General features: G+C 40.5%; 1 protein-coding gene across 15 annotated transcripts in view; it reads left to right on the top strand.

Annotated features, from left to right (window-relative positions):
* GREB1L (GREB1 like retinoic acid receptor coactivator) overlaps nucleotides 1–20,202 on the top strand; it is a 168,091-nt gene that overhangs the window by 75,309 nt on the left and 72,580 nt on the right. For 11 of the 15 annotated variants that reach the window (XM_028737207.2, XM_028737217.2, XM_028737216.2 and 8 more), the window contains 3 exons: nucleotides 4,616–4,715; nucleotides 16,835–17,003; nucleotides 17,141–17,338. In XM_028737207.2, the coding sequence (XP_028593040.2) occupies nucleotides 16,838–17,003; nucleotides 17,141–17,338 (364 nt within the window). In that variant the 5' untranslated portion in view covers nucleotides 4,616–4,715; nucleotides 16,835–16,837. The remainder of the gene's footprint in view (nucleotides 1–4,615; nucleotides 4,716–16,834; nucleotides 17,004–17,140; nucleotides 17,339–20,202) is intronic. The other 4 variants (XM_028737219.2, XM_028737215.2, XM_028737210.2 and 1 more) reach the window with 2 other exon arrangements.

Genomic DNA, 20,202 nt, shown 5'->3' with positions numbered 1-20,202 from the left:
TTAAAGACTAGAGTGAATGTACATGGTATGATTATGTTCTGGGTCTGCTGTTGTCCCTTTAATTTCAAACAAACATCTGCTCTAAAATGTATACAAGAACAAAATCTCTTCAAAGTCAGCTGAACCGTACTTCAGATGTATTTAACAGTTCTAGCTCTTAAATAAATTTTATTTTTAAGTTTGTTTTTTTACTATTAATCTCCATACTTTGTGTGCATATTAGTAAATACACATCATTCTCCATTACTTCTTGCATTGAAACAAAGTGATTACCTGAAAATGTGTATTTGGGTTCCTATTGAGGTTGTCCTCTGTTTTAAAGTGCAATTCACAGAGTGGATGAATTGCATGGATCTCAGCCTTTATCTTATAAATTGTACAACATAAGTGTATGAAAAATGCAAAGTTTGAAAGTGTCATTCAAATTATTACTAAATTGTTTTCTCTGTACAACTGCTTTTCTTGTTTCACTTCTGAGAGGTTTACGATGTGGCAACCATCAGAAGAACGCAGTGTTAAGGTTGCTGTTGTATTTCTCCCTTGAGTTCCTAGAGGTGATGTTATCTTTTGTTCATGCAGCAGTATGGTCATTTCTAAGAGCATCTGTCACTTGAGGATGTAGAAGATGGATGAGTCTCAAGTGGACTGCTAGTTGAAGCAAATGGTGAAAATAAGAAAAGACAAAGGGGCTGGAGGCTTTCAGAGCAGGCAGGCAACAAGGAAGCACAGTTAGGAAGGAAGGCAGTACCAAAAGAAAGCACCAAGATGGATCATATGTTGTCATCAAGACTTTTTAGTAGGTGTAAGAATCAGAGCTGGTCATCAAAATTATGGTAAAAAACAATCTCATCAGCTTTTTTATTTGTATTTTGCCATCAGCAGGAGAGTCAGAACTGTGATTGTCTCTCTGTATAGGAAAATAGCCTCTTTATTCTATAGCACTGAAACAGCATGGTATTTTTTAATGTTGTGTTTTGTGCGTGTGTGATATGCATTATTAGGCCATACTCTTCAAGCCCTTTCCAAAAAAAGAAGGAAAGAAAGAGCCTAGACAGCTCTACTTCGTGGTTCAAAGTGTTGTTGCCTGATTTTCTTCCTTCTTTGTGAAAAAAGCGATTGGGTTTTGTTAGTTGCTTAGTTTAATAGGAAGTTTTGCCTGATTATATCATTAGCACTCGTGCTTTCAGAAGAAAGAAAGCATTTAAATTGTAAACATTTGGAATTGCTCCCCGTTGTTTCAATTCAAAAGCTAGCTCCGTGATTTCTTAGTGAAGCTTAATTGTGTTTGATATGTCTTACGGAATGAAAATGATTTTTTTTTATTTTTTAAGCTGCTGAGGCTGAAGCTGTCTCATAAGAGCAGACTTATACAGATGAGAGTGCTCTTCTACTTTTGACAAGCTTTCGGAGGTGTCAAAACTGTTGGCTTGAATAAACGACTCTGTCAAATTGCTTGCTGTGTTGTGGGGTGGGGGAAGCAGGGGTAGAAAAGGCAAAGAAATTAAGATGATTAGAAGCTTTAAAGCTTCACAAATGGTAGAGTAGCTCCCTTCTCAATGGATGTAAATAATAGATGAAAGACTGAGAATGACAACAAAGGATCAGGGTGCTTAAGAGAATGTGTGCAGCTTGAATAGAGGTCTGTGGCCCAGGGCCAAAGGTCTTAGCTTTGAGTGTAATTAGAAGAAAATACAAAGATGTCATTACTAGCAGGTGAAATGTTCAGCACGTGGCCCCAAAAATAGTGATTTCTGCCCTGAAGGAACTGTATTGTGGACTTCAAAAATAGTAAATAATAATAAGTAAAGTCTTTGCAGGGTTCTGCAGTTTGCTCAAAAAACCAAACTTCGATGTCCGTCTCGCGTTTGCAGTAGTTTTAAAAGTTGGCAGTGTGGAAAGTTTGGTGCACCTTAGAAAGAAAAAGAGAGAGAGAGCAAGAGAGAGAGCGCGAGCGCTGAAAATGGGGCAAATAAAGAGTTTAGTGTGACTGACTTGATCCCAGGCTCTTTTGTGTGATAGTGGCAGACCTGTCTCCTACTCTACTGGGAAACTAGAGTCTTAAATTATTCTTAGCACCATACTTTTTGGGAAGCTGTGGAAAGCAGTCAAAGTCTCTGTTTTTACAGTATTCTGCCTCCAGTTCCTCAGCACTATACTATTGGCATGATTTTTAAATTGTGTGCTGCTTGAAAATCAAGCTGTTCTCCTTATAGGACACAGTCCACCCAAAAATAATAATTATAGAAAACCTACCCAATAAGATATAATTAATGGAACTACATCTCAAGGTCATGTTCCATTGTCAGCAACTACATTGAAAGACAAAAGGAAATGTGTTTGGACTCCTGGAGACAGCTGTACATTGCTCGATTAGATAATAAATAGTGTTTGTAGGAGGGTGTTATTGGTTGGTGTTTGTTTTATTATGTATTTTGTATTCTCATTTTGTATTTTTATGTTGTGAAACACCCTGTGATCTTTGGATGAAGGGCAGTATACACATTTTAATAATAATAATAATAATAATAATAATAATAATAATAATAATATTCCCAATATGCCATGCTTCATGGAAAGGAGGGGGAAATTACATGACCACATGGTGATGGTGACTTTAAAAATGGATTGTTTAATGGCTTGAACCATGTCGTCTGGGCACACTTTTACGTTGAGTTTTCCCACACTTCTGCAACCACTCAGAAATCTTGGCAAAGCTTAGCAGAGAGTGTAGCTGATTTCTACAGACAATTGTTTTTCCATGTGGTTAAAACCATCCACGCAGGGAGTTTCTATGTTACCACATGATAGATGGTTATGTGATATCCCACTCCCAAGGATTTAATCGGAATCATTTTAATGCAAGTATGCTTACGCTTGTGTCGGCAGTCTATGAATGCAGATTAGTGATGGACTTCTATTTTTTTTTCTTTCATTACTGAGTTTTCATCCAACCTTTTTTCCAAGAAGCACAAGGAGTAGCATTGACTCACCTCCTTTCCATTTCATTCTCTCAATAACACTGTGAGGGTTGATTAGACAGAGAAAGAGTGACTGGTTGAAGGTCACCCAATGAGCTTCATAGCTGAGTGGGGATTTGAACTCTGGTCTCCCAGGTCCTGACACTTTAACCCCTACACCACACTGGCTTTTCCAAAGCAAGTTTCACTCTGTGGCACACTTCTTAGAGCTTGTCATTGGTATTCAGCATTTGATTTCCAGGTTCTAGTATTCTCTCTTAAATGAAAAGCTTCTCTTACGCAGAGTTTCTACTCATGGCATGCGAAAACAGTACAACAGTGGCATCAGTATGACAGCTGTATACAGGTCTTGAATGTTGTGTTTTTTGGCATTGTTTAAATTAGTGGTTGCCTTTTTATCACAAATAACAATATTCTTTCTGTAAAACTATGGGAGAGCATTGATGTCACACTAAGGTCACTTAGCATTATACTAGTTGCCCTAGAGAAGCCTCAGGAAGCCGCCTCTATGGTTCTTGCTCTGGTTCCATAACAGATTGTTGCTGTAGTTCCAGTCCTTTCTGTTGCTCAACAAGCTTCTGGTACTACAACTGTGGTGCTGTATTTGATATTGTGCAACCTGAATTTTTGCCCTCATGCTAGCGCAACAGCCCTTGCACTGGTGGACAGAGGGTGCCGAATATGGGCCTATGCTCCCAAAATTCGGGTATTTTTATGAAGGGGAAATGTTGCCTGACAAATCTTTTGAGTGTACTAAAGTTAAAATATTTATAAAATTTCACTCTGCTCTTAATCATATATATATGCACATTAACTCAGGCATCTTCTAGTGGCACAGAACTTTAGTTCTATGAGTAAAACTAGGTGGTTTTATTTCAAGTTACAGATTTTACTGTAGCAAATGGAATTATAACGACAAATGTGTATTAGAAAGCAAACTGACTCCTCAAATATTAAAACTGTTCTCCTGCTCATCAGTGTTAGAAAATGTTTTAAGCAAATGTCTTCACTATAGCAAATCTGGAGAATGAAAACTTTTTATTTGATTCCAAAAGAAAACACACATTTCACATTTCTGAACTTTTGATTTAGAACCACTCACCCCTGTGTTAGGTCAAATTGACACAAGGGAGTATCCATATTGTATTCAATTGAAATACAAACTGCCTGAAGGCTGCTTGATGATCCATATGAAGTGGTTTATTTGATATTTGGTTTTTCAGTGTTTTCAGTAGTTTTCAAACGTAAGAGATTGCAATTTTTTTATTATAGCAGCTGTTTCTGGAGTTTTGCTGTTTATCAGAAATGTGTTTGATCTGTACTAATCTATTGTTATATTTATTCAAATATATTCCAGTACATTATTGTCTGTGGGGGGGGGGTATTATTATGTAAGAAACTCTATTTAGGCTTATGTTTGTTTATTCAAAAGCATGTCCTGTTGAGTTTTAATGGTGACTACTCCAAAGTAGGCACGAGTAGGCCTGAATGTATAACTGGGAGCAAAAATTAGAGCAACTACTAAGTGGGTTTGCCATATGAGAATTTTGTTTTCAGGCTTGTTTGTTGCTACAAATAATATTATTGGTTCGCTGCCATTTTCAATTATTTTAAACTATTTTTATTTTATTTTACAGATCTTTAAAACTTTCGCCAATCTGGATCAAGTGGCAGAATACCTTTGAACAATCGTCCATCATGAATACATTTAGAAAAGGTTGAAAGGAATACAAAAAGGTAGTGTTATTTTCACATTCAGAATGCTGCTTGTATAATTATGCATTTATCATTGGTGACTTCATCGTCTTCAATAGCAGTGAGAGAAGTACAAAGATGTATTTTCCCTCAGCCTTCTAACGTAGACATTTTCCTCAGAAGCATTCAATTACATTATCAATTTCAAAGTTTTAATTTGCACATGAATTCATACTTCTTAGGTTAGTGTGTGCCTCTGTGACGTTATTGTAACATGAGCGTAAACATCACAATTTATGACCTTGTGGAACCTTGTATCATTCCTAGTTACTTTACACTCTGGTAAAAACCATTAGTCATTGAATCAAGTTACTTATTTGTTACAATAAATGCCTTGAAACTTTGAATATGCTGGGGTTTATTTTTTTAAAAAAGCATAAATATTTTTGCTGAAATGTCAAACTAAAAGGTGGGTTTTTTTGTCTTGCGCACAAAACTTTCATTTTATATTTCAAAACTACTAGACAAAAGACAGTAAACATGGGCTTTGTATATTTTTAATCATGTGTAATGCCAGTAATAAGCAAGATACAGTTCGTATCCATTGTTAGTTATAAAGCAGACCCGCACAAATGAATGGATTTAAGGACCTAAGGCCATTGATTTCAGTGGGCCTCTGGTGAGTATTCTGCGTATGAGTAATGTTGGATATCACACAATATACAGTCATACCTCATGTTGTGTTCCGCTCTTGTTAGGGACTTTCAGCTTACGAATGCGGCAACCCCGGAAATGTTTACTTCCGGGTTCATCGCTCGCACATGCGCAGACGCCATCTGCATGCTATGCGCAGAAGCGCTTAATTGCGCTGTGCACATGCGCAGAAGAGGCACTCTACTTATGGACTTTTTGGGGTGTGAATGGCACCCCGAAATGGATTAAGTCCACAACTTAGAGGTACCACTGTATATTATTAGTCTTTATCTTAATATTGATTCAGTTGTTTTGTATAAACATTTATATGCTGCCTTCCTAGTGCAAAAAGGGAACTATTATCACACATACATATATAAAAAAACCCCAAAACCATCATTACAGAAGCAAACTAAGAAAATAGTAACAAAATGGAGAACTAGCATTCAAAGAAAGTCCTGCCGAACTCAAAATGTTTTCAGCGGAGAGAGGTGCCATAAATGAGGGAGCATTAGAGTAAAATCGAGTTCTACAATTTGAGTGCTGCCCTCAAATATGCCCCCCTGTGCTTCATATGGGAGCTGGACAGCTAAGAGGGCATATCCTGATGCTCTCAGAATCTGGGCAGGAACATACAGGCCTGCTCTTCTATACAAGTCCAAAGGTATTTGTTTAAAAGTGTCAAGCTGAGTTTAGGGAAGATTAGATTTTGTCCAATTCTAGTCCTACTCAGAGTAGTCTCATTGAAATTAATAAACACGACTAACTTAGGTTGTGCACCTGCTCTGAGTAAAACTTAGTTGTACAACCCATTGTGTTTATAGATCTCTTCATGCGGCTAGAGGTGCCCCAAATTGATTTACAAGAATAAAATAAGATATGTGTTCCAGGCCTTTGAACCAGGCCTGGGAACAAACTGACAGCCAGCACACTTGATTTGCTCCGAAAAGATAGTCTCCATCAACAGTTCAGCCACCATCTTTTGTACCACCTACAGTTTTCAGAGGCAACCCTATGTAAAACACATTCCGGTAATCCAATCTTGCTGCAGCCAGGTCTTGTAAGACCATGGCTGGGTCTGCCATCCCCAGTAATGGGCATAGTTGGCACATCAGCTGAAGCGGGACAAAAACACTACCACTCTCTTAGCATCCAACACTATAGCTTTGTCCTGAAATAACCTGCTTCTTCAAGGTGAGTGCAACTCCACGCAGAATGGGCTGAGCCTGAGTCAGCAAGCTTTTTGACTAGAAGCACTGCTCTCCTGTCTAGTTTAAGTTCCATTTTGTTTACTTATGTCTAGTCTACTCTAGAAAAGAATTAAAAACAGTTGGCATGGTATTTGAAAACTGCAACTGTGCATTTTTGCAAATTGAAATCAGACATATTCTTTCAACTGCAAACGCTACATTGGTAGACTTTTTTAAGTGTATTAAGAGGATGGGAGATTCTGTGATAGAGATCACCACTTGTTCCTTCTATCTAGAAATTCATGATATAATCCATAAGCTGTGGGTTCTTTCAGCCAAATATATAATGAAAACAAGATTTATGTTCTGCTCTCTCAGAAATATCAAATATGTAAAATGGGGAGCTGGGTAAAAGAAACAGAAGGGAAAGTATGTGATTGATATTTTAATATGTGGAAGGAAAATAAAGAGGAATCCACTGACCTCTTCCTTGCTACGGGTCAGTTGAAGAGGCTTGACTTCGTTTATATGGAACATTGGACTCCTATTGTTTCTTGTTGTACTTAAATACCCTAGTATTTCCAAGAGGCCAAAGATCTATTCCTGTTTTATGACCTGTTGTATCCTTAGGGGCAGGAGGCCCAAGAGAGTATTCAGGCCCAAATGAACAAGAGGGTCATTGCCATAGTCCAGGTCTTAATTGTTGCTTCTTGGTTACCACACAGACAGCAAGCCAACTCTCAGAAAGATTTTAGATGGGAACATCTGGAGCATAGTAGCTGTAGTGTGGGCTGGGGGGGGTGGGGAGAAAGGCTCCCTGCATTTTGTTTCACCAGGTGCTAGGAGGAAGCAACATTAGCCTTTTTGGATATGGGAGGCAAGTTCTGTGGCCCCTGAAGTTAGGTTACAACAATTGAAGAGGTCAAAGGACAGCTGAGTGGGGTCAATGAGACACCATGGGGTGTATTTTGTTACTTAGTAAAAGGGGAGACATCCTAAAACCTTAAAGGGTTCTCTTGAAATCTGTGTCGTGAAAAGGTTTTATGGGTCTGATGGTGGAAAAAAAGAAGTGCCGATTTACCTAAGGAATGCTTGCTTTTGTCTAAATTAAAGGATAATCCTTCCCAAATGTTTGCAGCTGTGGTAGTGCAGTCGATGTAGGAATGGAAAACGTGATAACAGAATTGAAGGACATTCACTTTCACTTCCTAAAGTTTTACTTTCAAGTTGGTTTTTCCCTCTTTCTCATAACGACTTGGGACACTCTGCAGTCCAGATTAATTAAGCACTTTAAACTCAATTGAGTTCAATGGGTGGGAGAGTTGAGAATATGCTTGCTTCTCTCAGCTGAAATGAATGGAACTGGCTATGGCTAGATTGTGCTCATTGAGTAGATGCTGAAAGGAAGAGCTTGCATTTCTAAAAGGAAAATGCTGTTTTCCTCAGAGTGCTGTGCTTGGATCGCCAAATAGCCATTTTTTCTTCAATTTACAATTAAGCTTTTGTATGTACAGTATATAAGCGAAGAGTGCTAAGACCAAGAGGAAGGCAAGGGAGTTAAGTTACTGACATTTGCCCCGAAATGTTGAAATGTGCTCATCAATGAGAATGACAGCTTTATCTGGAATCAAACTATTTGCCTGTCACGTTCACCACCTATAGCAGCCAAATAAGTCCTGTGCCTTGCTTGTCGTTTTGCACAAGTGCTCAGTTGCATTGGAAAATATTAACATTCAGAAAATAAGAGAGTGGTGGTTTTAAAACTAGCAGTTTCTGGTGGGTTTTATTTTGGTGCTGGAGGTGGATGAAAGACAATTAAGAGATACATGCATTTGGTTACAAAACATGGTTGTCTAAAGAAGTTGTGACAACGGAACTCTGGAACACTGATTTTTAGTGCTGCCTCTATTAGGAATTTTGGCTAGCAATGGTATTTTTGTTATTCATATATTTTTAGTAATCTTTTGTCTCTTATGTTGATATGTTGCAAACCACATTATATTTTATGTGAAAGACAGCCTATAAATATTTGAATAAGATAAATAAGAGGGAACATCCTTCCTCTGTTTCGTATCTCCCTTTAACCTCAGATATAGAGTTGTTCCATTCTTCCCTTTGTTCTACTTGAGCATATGGAGAGAAACTGGGAAACCCCTGCGGCTCCTCTGATCTTGTCAAGCCTAGGAGAATGGGACAAACTTTTCTCATATGCCTGGAAATTTATGAGGTCCCTTGTTAGCACCTTTAACCAATTCAGGCTGCAATCCTGTATAAATATGTGTTTCATTATTTTTAATTGAAGATTAAAAATGCCCTTTTTTGGCATGATTTTAAAATGTCCTTTTGAGTTCCCCTTCCCCCCAGTGAAAATTCATTTTGAAATGGCCCTAGGACTTTTCCTAGCCCTCTGTTTACTAGGGCATTTGTGGTAAATCCCCAATAAGCTCAATTAATAAGTTAAAGTACAGTAAGTTGACTTCATTATTTGACATGCAAGAGTAAGGCACTGCTCGATGCAAATGGTCAGTCTTTAAAGGTAAAGCGACCCCTGACCGTTAGGTCCAGTCACGGACGACTCTGGGGTTGCGGCGCTCATCTCGCTTTATTGGCAGAGGGGGCCGGTGTACAGCTTCCGGGTCATGTGGCCAGCATGACTAAGCCGCTTCTGGCGAACCAGAGCAGCACACAGAAACACCGTTTACCTTCCCGCTGGAGCGATTCCTATTTATCTACTTGCACTTTGCTTTTGAACATGCTTTTGAACTGCTAGGTTGGCATTGAGCAGGGACCAAACAACGGTAGCTCACCCTGTTGTGGGGATTCGAACCGCCGACCTTCTGTTCGGCAAGGCCTAGGCTTTGTTGTTTAGACCACAGTGCTACCCATGTCCGTCTTTACTACATTACAAAACGGCTACAGCATGTAAGCCAGAAATCCCTATGTTGATGATAGAGCAGCACTGATTTGCCTGCGGTTTCTGTGGGTAACTAAGAGTTTTCAATAACTGAGGTAAATAAGAAGTAGATTACCGTATTTTTTGCTCTATAGGACGCAACGGACCATAGGACGCACCTTGTTTTAGAGGGGGAGAACAAGAAAAAAAAATTCTCCCCCTCTCTGCTCAGCACCCCTTCAGCGAAACAGCAGGAAAAACGGAGCCCCTTCCATTTCTCCTGAAGGGGCGCTGCGCAAAGAGGGGGAGAATTTTTTTCTTGTTCTCCCCCTCTAAAACAAGGTGTGTTCTGTGCGTTCAAGTGCATTCTGTGCGTTCAACTGTGCTGCCCCCCAAGCTTGTGGGGCTGGCAGTGGGGGGAAGCGCTGCTTCCCCCACCGCCAGCCTCAAAGACCAGGTTGGGAAGCAGCCCAAAGGCAGTGTGCCGCCTTCCTGCTGCCCCCCGAGCTTGTGGGGCTGACGGTAGGGGGAAGCGCTGCTTTCCCCCACGCCAGCCTCAAAGATGCCTGAAGCCTTCGGAGCGCAGCGTGAGTTCCCGCTGTGCTCCGCAGGCTTCGGGTTCCTTTTGCTGAAGCAGGGAGAGCAAGACTCTCCCGGCTTCAGCGAAAGGAACCTGAAGCCTCTGGAACGCAGTGGGAACTCGCGCTGCGCTCTGAAGGCTTCAGGCGGCTATCCCTGAAGCCTGGAGAGTGAGAGGGCTCGGTGTGCACCGACCCCTCTCGATCTCCAGGCTTCAGCGAAAGCAACGCAAAGCCTCCAGAGCACAGAGGGAGCGCTCCCTCTGCGCTTTGGAGGTTTCACGTTGGTATCGCTGAAGCCAAGGAGCCTGCATTTGCTCCATAGGACGCACACACATTTCCCCTTCATTTTTGGAGGGGGAAAAGTGCATTCTATAGAGCGAAAAATACGGTACATGAATTAAATTAAGCACAACTTCCACTTCTTTGAAATTTCTGTGCAACAAATAATTATCAAATGTTGTAGAAGGACGATTTCATTCTAGACTTCATTCTAGACTAATGGAAAACTAGGTTATAAGTGCTACATGTTTGTACATGTAAGGAGGATATGTTTGCAAAAATAGTTACATAATTGATAGAGCAGCCTATGGAGTAATTAATCACTATGCACTTGCAGTTACATGATCAGTTAATTATAATAAATTGGCTACAGTTTTGTATAGTGCAAGGGTACGTGTGAGTCTAAGGAAAATAATCATTTCCTATCATCTAGAGCAGTGTTCCCCAACCTTGGGCCTCCAGCTGTTTTTGGACTACAATTCCCATCATCCTTGACCACTGGTCTTGCTAGCGAGGGATGATGGGAGTTGTAGTCCAAAAACAGCTGGAGGCCCAAGGTTGGGGAACACTGATCTAGAGCAAGGATGGGGGAGCATGTGGCTCTCCAGATGTTGTTGGACTATAACTTCCATAAACTCTGGCCAACATGGCCCAACCTCTGAAGGGCTGAAGCAGCCCATTCCTGGTCTTGGGGAATAGCCATTGAATTGTCTGCTTGATTCTCTTTGTGAAGTAAGTTTCTCATCTACTAAGTGGTGTAGCGTGGAGGGCAGGGGAGCCGTGGCCCTGGGCACAAAATTCTGAGGGGGCGCAACCAAGCACCCCTATGCAGGTGCTCGCTCCCACAGAGATCCCTGCTCTGCCCTAGTGGAGGTGGCAGAACAGCCTGTCAGGAGGCTGCTCCCACCGCCATACAGGCGTGTCCTGGCGGCCCCCATCTCTGCCCTTGCCTGCCTGCCACTGGGTGTCTTTGGACCCAGAGCCTGGCTTGGCCCTCCTGCCATGGCTGTGACCCCAGCAGAGGTCAGTGACCACAGAGGCTCCATACAGGCTGGGCAGAGGGCTCGGTCTGCCTTCCTTGTGCTCTCAAGGGTACATTCCTGAGGCCAGGCTGCCCTTCAGTCTCCAGGCCAGGCTGCGCTGAGCCCTGCCCCCTCGCTGAATGACCACCAGGCCAGTGTTTGCTTGCTCCTTGCTCAGCGTGCTGTGCTCCCCAGAAGGCAGCGAGAGCAGCCCCAGGCCCATGGTGAGCAGCCACGGATGGAGAGAGGTGGGCAAGGGGTGACTCCAGAGTAGCCCGGCATAGCACGACATTCCTCTCTGCAAACTAAAACATATTTACGACATCCTGGAGCCTGTGGAACTAAAACCTGTGGCTTTTAACAATTTAAATTTGCTTGATCTCATTTTATTGAAAAACCCATTTAGAAACCAAATTCCTTTTGGAGGAGTTCATTATTTTAGTTTTATCATAGTTGTTGAAACACTGTTTGCTAATGCAAGAAGTTGAAATGTCTTGCAATAGCCTTTTCAGGCCAAGCCACGTCCATGAGAGCAAGACTGCATGATGAGCATGTTTAGATGCAATTTTAGGAGGAGCAGCTACTACAAGAGCTGGCACTAGATCATTAGTATGCAAATTAAAAAGGCTCTGTGCCAGTATAGAGCCTTGTGCCCTGAGAAGCACTAACTGGGGTGGCCACACACCCATCTATGCCACAACAAACATGAAGTGAAGTTTCAGTATAAAGCTTTTTAATTAAAAGAAGGACTGCCTTTTATCCATGGTGGTAGATGCCAGTTGAGCCCACATTCACAGTGTATTGTAGCAAAGCAGATTTCAGGTCAATGAACCTTCTGCATAATTGGCTCCTAATGTGTCTAGGACAGGGGTACCCAAACTGCGCTTAATACAGTGTGTTGCAAACTATAACATGCACATACAGACACATATATACTGTCTTTCCCCCAGCAATGGAGAGAGGGAAGAAAAAAGGGGGAGACAAACACATACACACAAACACTTCCTTTAACCTTTTTTTGCTGGTTTGTTTACTACCCTCATCAAGAGGTTTGTGCCAACTTGGTGTTATGTTCCTGTTCATATTTTTTGAACTTAAAGGTTGACAGACAACCTTTATTACCACTAATATGTAATGTACTTTACAATGTTCCTGACATATTTCAGCTTCCTGGATTCCCCCCCCCCCCATCTTAATTTAATTTGCATTTAATTTAATTTGCATTTAACTTGCATTTAATTTTAATGGTTCAGAGAACATCAGGTAAAATGGTTGGCCCTTACGCATGTTCACTTCATCAAATCTGGCCCTTTTTGAAAAAGGTTTGGACACCACTGTCCTCAAACAAAGGCACAAAGGCCGAGGGTAAGGAGGGGCGACTTCAGCATATGATGAAAGCTGTGCAGTGAAGTTGCCAGACATCTGGGGAGGGAGTTCCACAACTTAGGGACTGTCACAGAGAATGCCCTCTCTTGGCTGCTATTCCCACACTTCTGAAGGTTGTGGAACTATAAAGAGTAAGCCCTTTTAAGTGTTAGCTGTTTAAAAATTATATTATGCTGGTCTTTTACTATGGCTCATTTTATCATTTATTTTTCTTGTACTGTAGGATGGTATTTTAATGTGTCTAATTTTTTATTTAATACCGCATTAAAGTTTATTCCATGAGGATAGTTGCTCTTAAATGCAGTTTGTAAATCTTCTAAATCATTAAATCGAAAAAGTAATTTTCAAAATTTGTTACCAGAAACTGGCACATTACAGGGGTTGTTTTTTTTATATAAAGTGGTTAAACAGAAGCATTGTGAAGAGCTTTATTGAGTTATCAGCATGTAATCTAAAAAAAATTGAACATTTATGTTGAGAGTCGCTATCCCACTGAGTATCAGCTCCTGAGGACAAGCAAGACTAATATGATTATGGCCTGCTAGAGAACTCCCCAGAGCCTTCTGTCTGGATAATGCTGGAGATGGATATCTGGGCTAGAGGGACCTATGATGTGAATCAGTAAAATGGTTCTTTTGTTTTTATTGGTAAAGGTTTCATACTCTCTGCAAAGTAGGGTTCACTGGGGTTTCTGAAAGGTTGTGGATCTCTGTGTGATGCAAGCTCAGTTGCATACATCCAGGATGAGTGCAATACATTGCACCCCACCCCTCCAATCTGCTGCCACCCCCACTGCTTTTTATTGCCCCGAACTCTGTTTCCCCTCCTCAGAATTACTGCTGCGGTGGTAACAGTAGTTGCATCACTCCTCTTTTTCTTCCTTGGCTTACATTTTAGCTTGTTTGTCTCTTTTGCTGCTGCTTCACAAGCAGGCAGAACCCAACTTGCACTGTCCACATTCACACTGTACTTTTAAAGCATTGTGATACCACTTTAAACACTGATAAAGGTAAAGGTAAAGGTACCCCTGCCCGTACGGGCCAGTCTTGACAGACTCTAGGGTTGTGCGCTCATCTCACTCTATAGGCCTGGAGCCAGCGCTGTCCGCAGACACTTCCAGGTCACGTGGCCAGCGTGACAAGCTGCATCTGGCGAGCCAGCGCAGCACACGGAACGCCGTTTACCTTCCCGCTGGTAAGCGGTCCCTATTTATCTACTTGCACCCGAAGGTGCTTTCGAACTGCTAGGTTGGCAGGCGCTGGGACCGAACGACGGGAGCACACCCCGCCGCGGGGATTCGAACCACCGACCTTTTGATCAGCAAGTCCTAGGCGCTGAGGCTTTAACCCACAGCGCCACCCGCGCTTTCCCCAAAGAATTATGGGAATAGTAGTTTCAGGGTGCTGAGAGTTGTTAGGAGACCCCTATTCCCCTTCCAGAGCTACCCTTCCCGTAATATTTTAACAATCAATCCTTCATGACAGGGAACTCTTAAAAATTGTAGCTTTGTGAAGGGAATAGGGGCCTCCTAACAACTCTCAGCACCCTTAACAAACTACAGCTCCCAGAATTCTTTGGGGGAAGCCAATAATGTTTAAAGTAGCATCATAGAGCTTTCAGTGTTTTCTGTGAATGTGGCCATTATGTTGCAGGGTTGGTGGTGAGGACCGTGTGTGTGTTTGTCTGTGTGTGTTTCCCTCAGAACAGGGCATTCCAGACACTCACACAGCCTGAAGCTTGGGCCTCAGTTTGCCTAATGGAAGGATTGAGCCTCAAGTTAGAGCTTAAATGGTGTGGGAGAAGCATGTGGGAATCATGTAGAATCTGGGAAGCTGGGGAAGAACTAATTCTTCAGGTGTAGATGCCAGGCAGGTGGATCTGGAAGGTTTATTGGTTTTCACAAGGCATAGAAAATCCTCGTAAATTCTGATCACAGTTGCATTAAGCTGGATGCAAGATTATTGTTGTACATGATAAAAACTGCACTTTCTGTTATACTGAAGACAAAGGCTAACCTACTGTAAATCTGCTGGGAGTGAAAAAATGACCCACCCATGTTATCTAATAATCCTGTGTCTGATTAAAACAAATGGGTCTTGCCATGACAGTCTGGCAGAACACTTGGGGAAAAAACCTGCCTGAGGTTTACAGTTACAGTATTTTGCTGGAATACGTATAGTATATTTCAGTAGATGAATCACATGCTAATAAATTATTTTCAGCATGCTGTCGTCTCTAGTAACATTGTGAAGACTTACTAGGCTTTACCTATTAATTATCACAGGAGGTGCAGTAGATCCTGTCTTCAAAGTTGGCTATTTAGAAATGCAAAGCAAGTTGTTTTGTAAAGCCGAAGCCTTCACTGAACTTTTTAGTGGAAGGCTAAAGGTACAAGTTATTGCATATATTATTGCATAATTCCTTTATGTGTGTATATACTGTATACACATCGAAATCCATAATTCATGTTGTTTCCTTAGTACCGTGGAAGTATGATATGTATAGTTAAAAAAATTCCTTGGGTTTAAATTTAGTCTTTTCTTATCAACCTGATACAGTTGTAGCCAAAACATTAACAGTTTGCATTCCACTTAGATCTTTGAAAAACAGCAGAAGCATTCCTGTTCCAAAGTTGCTGAATGTTTAATAATGGCAATTTGGGCAGAAAAGCCAGCCTAAACAAAGTTATTTTAAAATTTTCAAGTTAAGCAGGTGCTTGTAGCACTTCTGTTAAAATAAACTAAATTATCATGATCATATCCAGAATTACTAGCAAGCCAATGCCTTAACACCAATTTTCCTAAGTTTAGATGATAATTAGAGCAGTGCAGGAATCGGTTTTAGGCCACTATCTATCTATGTATTTCATTCTAATTCACTGATTGCCTCTGATTCAAAACAGTAAGAACTCTGCAAGCACAATTTTGCTGGCTTCTGTGCTTAGACCTGATTTAGCTTACTTTGCAAGACATTGCGCGTACCCTTAATGCATATTTTCAAAGTCAGTCAGGTAATATTAATGGGGAGGAACTTCAAAAAATACAGATCTCTGGGTTAAGATATTGGCTCTAGAAATTGGCTCTACACTGGGAGTTGTTTGACAATCTATCCTAGGGACGTGCTTCATGGTTCCTGGCATATTTGACATCTTCACCTTCCTCCACTCATTTCTTTCTCTTTCACATTTCTTTCTACTTCATAAGGAGGGAGGCAAGAGCACCTCCTGCTTGGGCACATAAGGGAGGATGGAGAATTAAACAGGACCTATAGGTTGCACTTTGCCAGACATATCACCTGCTTAACCTCTCTCTCATAGATATTTCTGCAGCACTTCCTTTTGCATAGCAAGCCATTCCTGTCAAAACAGAATTCTAATCAAGTTTTGTTAGGTTATGGAAGGATAGAAAATAATAAAACAAGAAGTGTTCCTGAAATACATTGTTTTCACTATTTAACCTTGAATATATCTACTGTATAAGCTTCCTATTCAGACAGGAATAGTTTTCCCTTTGGAAACGAAGGGGCAGGTGTTGTTGACCACTGAGCTGCTATCAGGGCAAACTGTGTTTGGATGCTGGTTTTAAAAGTGTGTGTCGTTGCGTTTTAACTGTTGTTAACTTATTTGGTTTTTGTTACTTTATTCTATAATTATGTTTCTAAAGGTTGAATCCCACTTTGAGAGAAGGGCGGGATATAAATACATTAAATAAATAAATAAATAAATAAATAAATAAATAAATAAATAAATGCTGGCCTTGATCTTTTGCTGAACACTCCCTCTCCCCCAGGTGAAATTGGAAATGGCAGCTTTCTTTTCTTTTCTTTTTTACATGGAGACTGATGTACAAGCTGATATATTGCAGCACTTTTCAGTGACAGGAAGAACTCTATCAGTGAAAGGCAGATTGGCAGACTTGAACAAAAACAAGAACAGTCCGTGCTTTCCATTATGTTGTTTTTATGGTTTTCTTTGCCACTGCTAATATTTTATCCTTCATGTGTGCACTATGCAAAACATTTGTTCATTCATCACTTCTTGTTTCCTGTAATTCTGCGGTGTGTGTCTGCATATTTAACCCTAAATCTCTCTTCCCAACCCTTTAAATTTGTTTTTCAGAACATGGGGAATTCGTATGCAGGGCAGCTCAAATCTGCCCGTTTTGAAGAAGCCCTGCACAACTCGATAGAGGCCTCTCTAAGATGCAATAGTGTGGTTCCTCGCCCCATCTTCTCTCAGCTGTATCTTGACCCTGAGCTGCCTATTTTACCGGAAGGTAACCAAGCAAGTATGGCATATTTTAATTGCCCTTCTTATCCCAGATAAGATGCTGCATATTTTTCATTGAAAATAACTGCCTAAATATCTTCTCCTACCGTCACTTAAATGCAGGCCTCTTGTCTTTTTTTAAATAATGCTTTCTAGACATTAAACCAAAAGTGGAGGAGCTGGACAAAGAATTGATGCAACGTTACACCCAGAATGGAATTTTGGATTTTTCTACTAGCCAAATAATTAATGAAATGGAAGAAGATGAGGAGGATGAAGACATGTCTGATTCCAATAGCCCACCAATCCCATATTCACAAAAACCTGCCCCAGAAGGGTCTTGCACTACTGATGGTTGGTTTAAGCCTTACTTATCTAAGACTTAACTTGAATTAGAATGTTTCTTTTGCAAAAGGCTACACATAGGCAGTTATGATAGCATTAATGTATAACATTTTCCCGAAGGATAGCCATATTAGTCTGTTACAGCAAAAGCAACAGAGTTGTGTGTCGTCTTGGAGTTAGCAATGCAATTATGTAAATGTCTACTTCAAAGTTCTACTAAGTTCAACAGGCTTAGTAAAGGTAAAGGTACCCCTGCCCGTATGGGCCAGTCTTGCCAGACTCTAGGGTTATGCGCTCATCTCACTCTATAGGCCGGGAGCCAGCGCTGTCCGCAGACACTTCTGGGTCACGTGGCCAGCGTGACAAGCTACATCTGGCGAGCCAGCGCAGCACACGGAACGCTGTTTACCTTCCCGCCGCCGTTTACCTTCCCGCTTACTCCTGAGTAAATAGATATAGGATTTCCATCTCACATAATAATTTTCTTAGTCTTCAAGTTGCCACAAAACTCTGAATTGCATTAATTTAATGTATGCAGCTGTGATTCTGTGCTCAGTTACATGTCCACGGCTTTCCATTCAGTCTGAATGAGCTGTATGTAAAGTAGATGTAAAATGTTTTGATCTTTTTGTAATTCATACGACTTTGAATTGCAAGCAATAATTGTGACAGTTAATGTTGTATTACTTGAGGGTATTTTAGTGCCCATAGCAGCAGGGCCAGCCTGCCCATGAGGCAAGGTGAGGTGGCAGGATCTGCAGGTGGAGCAAATCAGTTTCCAAGGAATGTATTGCTATTTAAATCCAAAATTTTATATTAAAGCTGTGAAATGCTTTAACAAGAAGACTTTAATAGGCTATAGTGAGCATTTGTAATATTCCTATAAAATTATAAATGAAATTAATATCTATGGACAGCTTCTTTATAACCAAGGCTGCCTTAGTTTGTGACTTTCTGGAGTGTTGCAATAAAATGTGGGCGAATGCTGTTTTTTTCCCTTACCCACACACCTTTGTTCAGTTTCCCATCACCTTAATAGCTGCTGGTTTCATGATTAGTGTCCTTAACAGAGCATCCAGGATATGTGTCAAGCACAAATAATACCAGTCAAGTTGTTTGGTTGTAAACTGCCATTTTTCTGCACTGTGTGAGAGCTGACACCTTAATTTCAGCACCAATTAGGTAGCCAGGTATTTAATACCTGATCAGCTGCTGTGAAGTTAAAAGTGGAAGAGACTGTGAATTGCAATTCTTATGCAGATCTTGGTGGGTAATTTCTTACGCCTTATCTTAAAGCAGCACAATAACAGGTCTGTACCCCACAGAGGGGATGTTAATTGTTAGTGTTAAGAAAAGAGGAGTGGGGAATGGAGAAAGGGATGCAATCTTTGCTTTACACAGCATCAGTGCTTTTGTTTTATTTTCACAGCTGTGTTGGCCAAACTCCTTTCCTTTCAGCATATGAGTTCTGTGAGGTTTTTATTTTATTTTAGATGAGGTGATTGTAGAATGCAGTCTCTCATTGGCTAAAAAACAGTCACTGACTTTTTTTGGAAAGACAGAAATATTTTAGCAATTTGTTCATTCTTAACGTCTTTATCGTTTTGCTTTATCATTAACATGTTGCTTTGCATTACTGAAGTAAGTGTTCAGCAAACTTTTCCAGTGTGTTCTCGCAAGGCTTGGGGAAGTAACAGTCATGTTTGCAGAATGCACTGAGGGATTTAGTATTTCAGTGCTCCACACTGGAGGATTGAATTCAATCATAGACTGAATTGGTGACCCCTTGAAATTTACATAAGGTGCTACTTCATTTCATCATCCCTCCACAGATTTATGTTTGTGTATCAAGTCCCCATGAAATAAGTGGCAAAGTTCAAGTACATTGTGTATTGTAAAGTGTTTAAAATAATAATAATTCCCATTTGAATACATTTATTATAGAATTTATTACTTGTTTTACGTTAGGGATAGCAAAGCAATATCCAAAAAGGCGGAGGAATCCTTTAAAACAAGAACAAATTATAAAATCAATATAGATACCAGTAGTAAAATTCAAGGTATTTGACAATGGACATGGCTATATAACGGTAACTGTAACCATGTGGAAGTTTAATTATTCAGTTGCTTACAAGTTCATTTTAAATTCTATATTCCATGCCTTTAAAGTCGACCAACAAATGTAAACATTCAAGGACCAATGCTTGTCTTTTCAAAAGATGTTTGTTAATGACAGTGAGGACTTAGAGCCCTTAACCTTACATTCTGGATATCATGATTGGTCTAGTTCAGTGGTTCACAATTAGCTAAGTACTGCGACCCCCCTGTTTTTCAAAAGTCAAGCCATGGACCCCCTACTTTTGAAAATTTCGCTATCTCTGTTGTAGTTTTTGTTATGTGAATGGTGGTTCAGACCCCCTGAGAGGGTTATGCAGACTTCCAGGGGTCCATGGACAACCAATTTGGAACCACTGGTCTAGATGGTGTACATGAATTCAATGTAACCGTAGATAGTATAAATGTGTATGCCCCTGGTGAATGTAAGCATGTTGCCATCAGTCAGTTATATTGGACAAAATAGGTAATAAACATCTGCTGTTGGTTACATTGTTTGCGATCTAGCAAAAGATCACTCCAATAGCATACTCCTCAGGCCACTGGGATTCAAATCAAACTATGTCCCATCAACTTCAATAGGTTTTAAGCAAGAATTTTTTTAAAAGATACATTTCTTAATATAGTTTTTATTAAACTTTTTTGTGTTGCAAAACAAACAGGTAAACAGAGAAAAGCGCATCTACACTCTCCGCTTTCAATTCATTGTCTTTTTCAAAGTTCGGTTCCATTTAGTGAGATACATTGTTGTTGTAGAT

The sequence above is a fragment of the Podarcis muralis genome, chromosome 8 (assembly GCF_964188315.1).
Source record: "Podarcis muralis chromosome 8, rPodMur119.hap1.1, whole genome shotgun sequence".
Taxonomy (NCBI): domain Eukaryota; kingdom Metazoa; phylum Chordata; class Lepidosauria; order Squamata; family Lacertidae; genus Podarcis; species Podarcis muralis.
The sequence above is the reverse complement of the archived record's forward strand: the minus strand, read 5'-3'. Positions and strand labels throughout refer to the sequence as shown.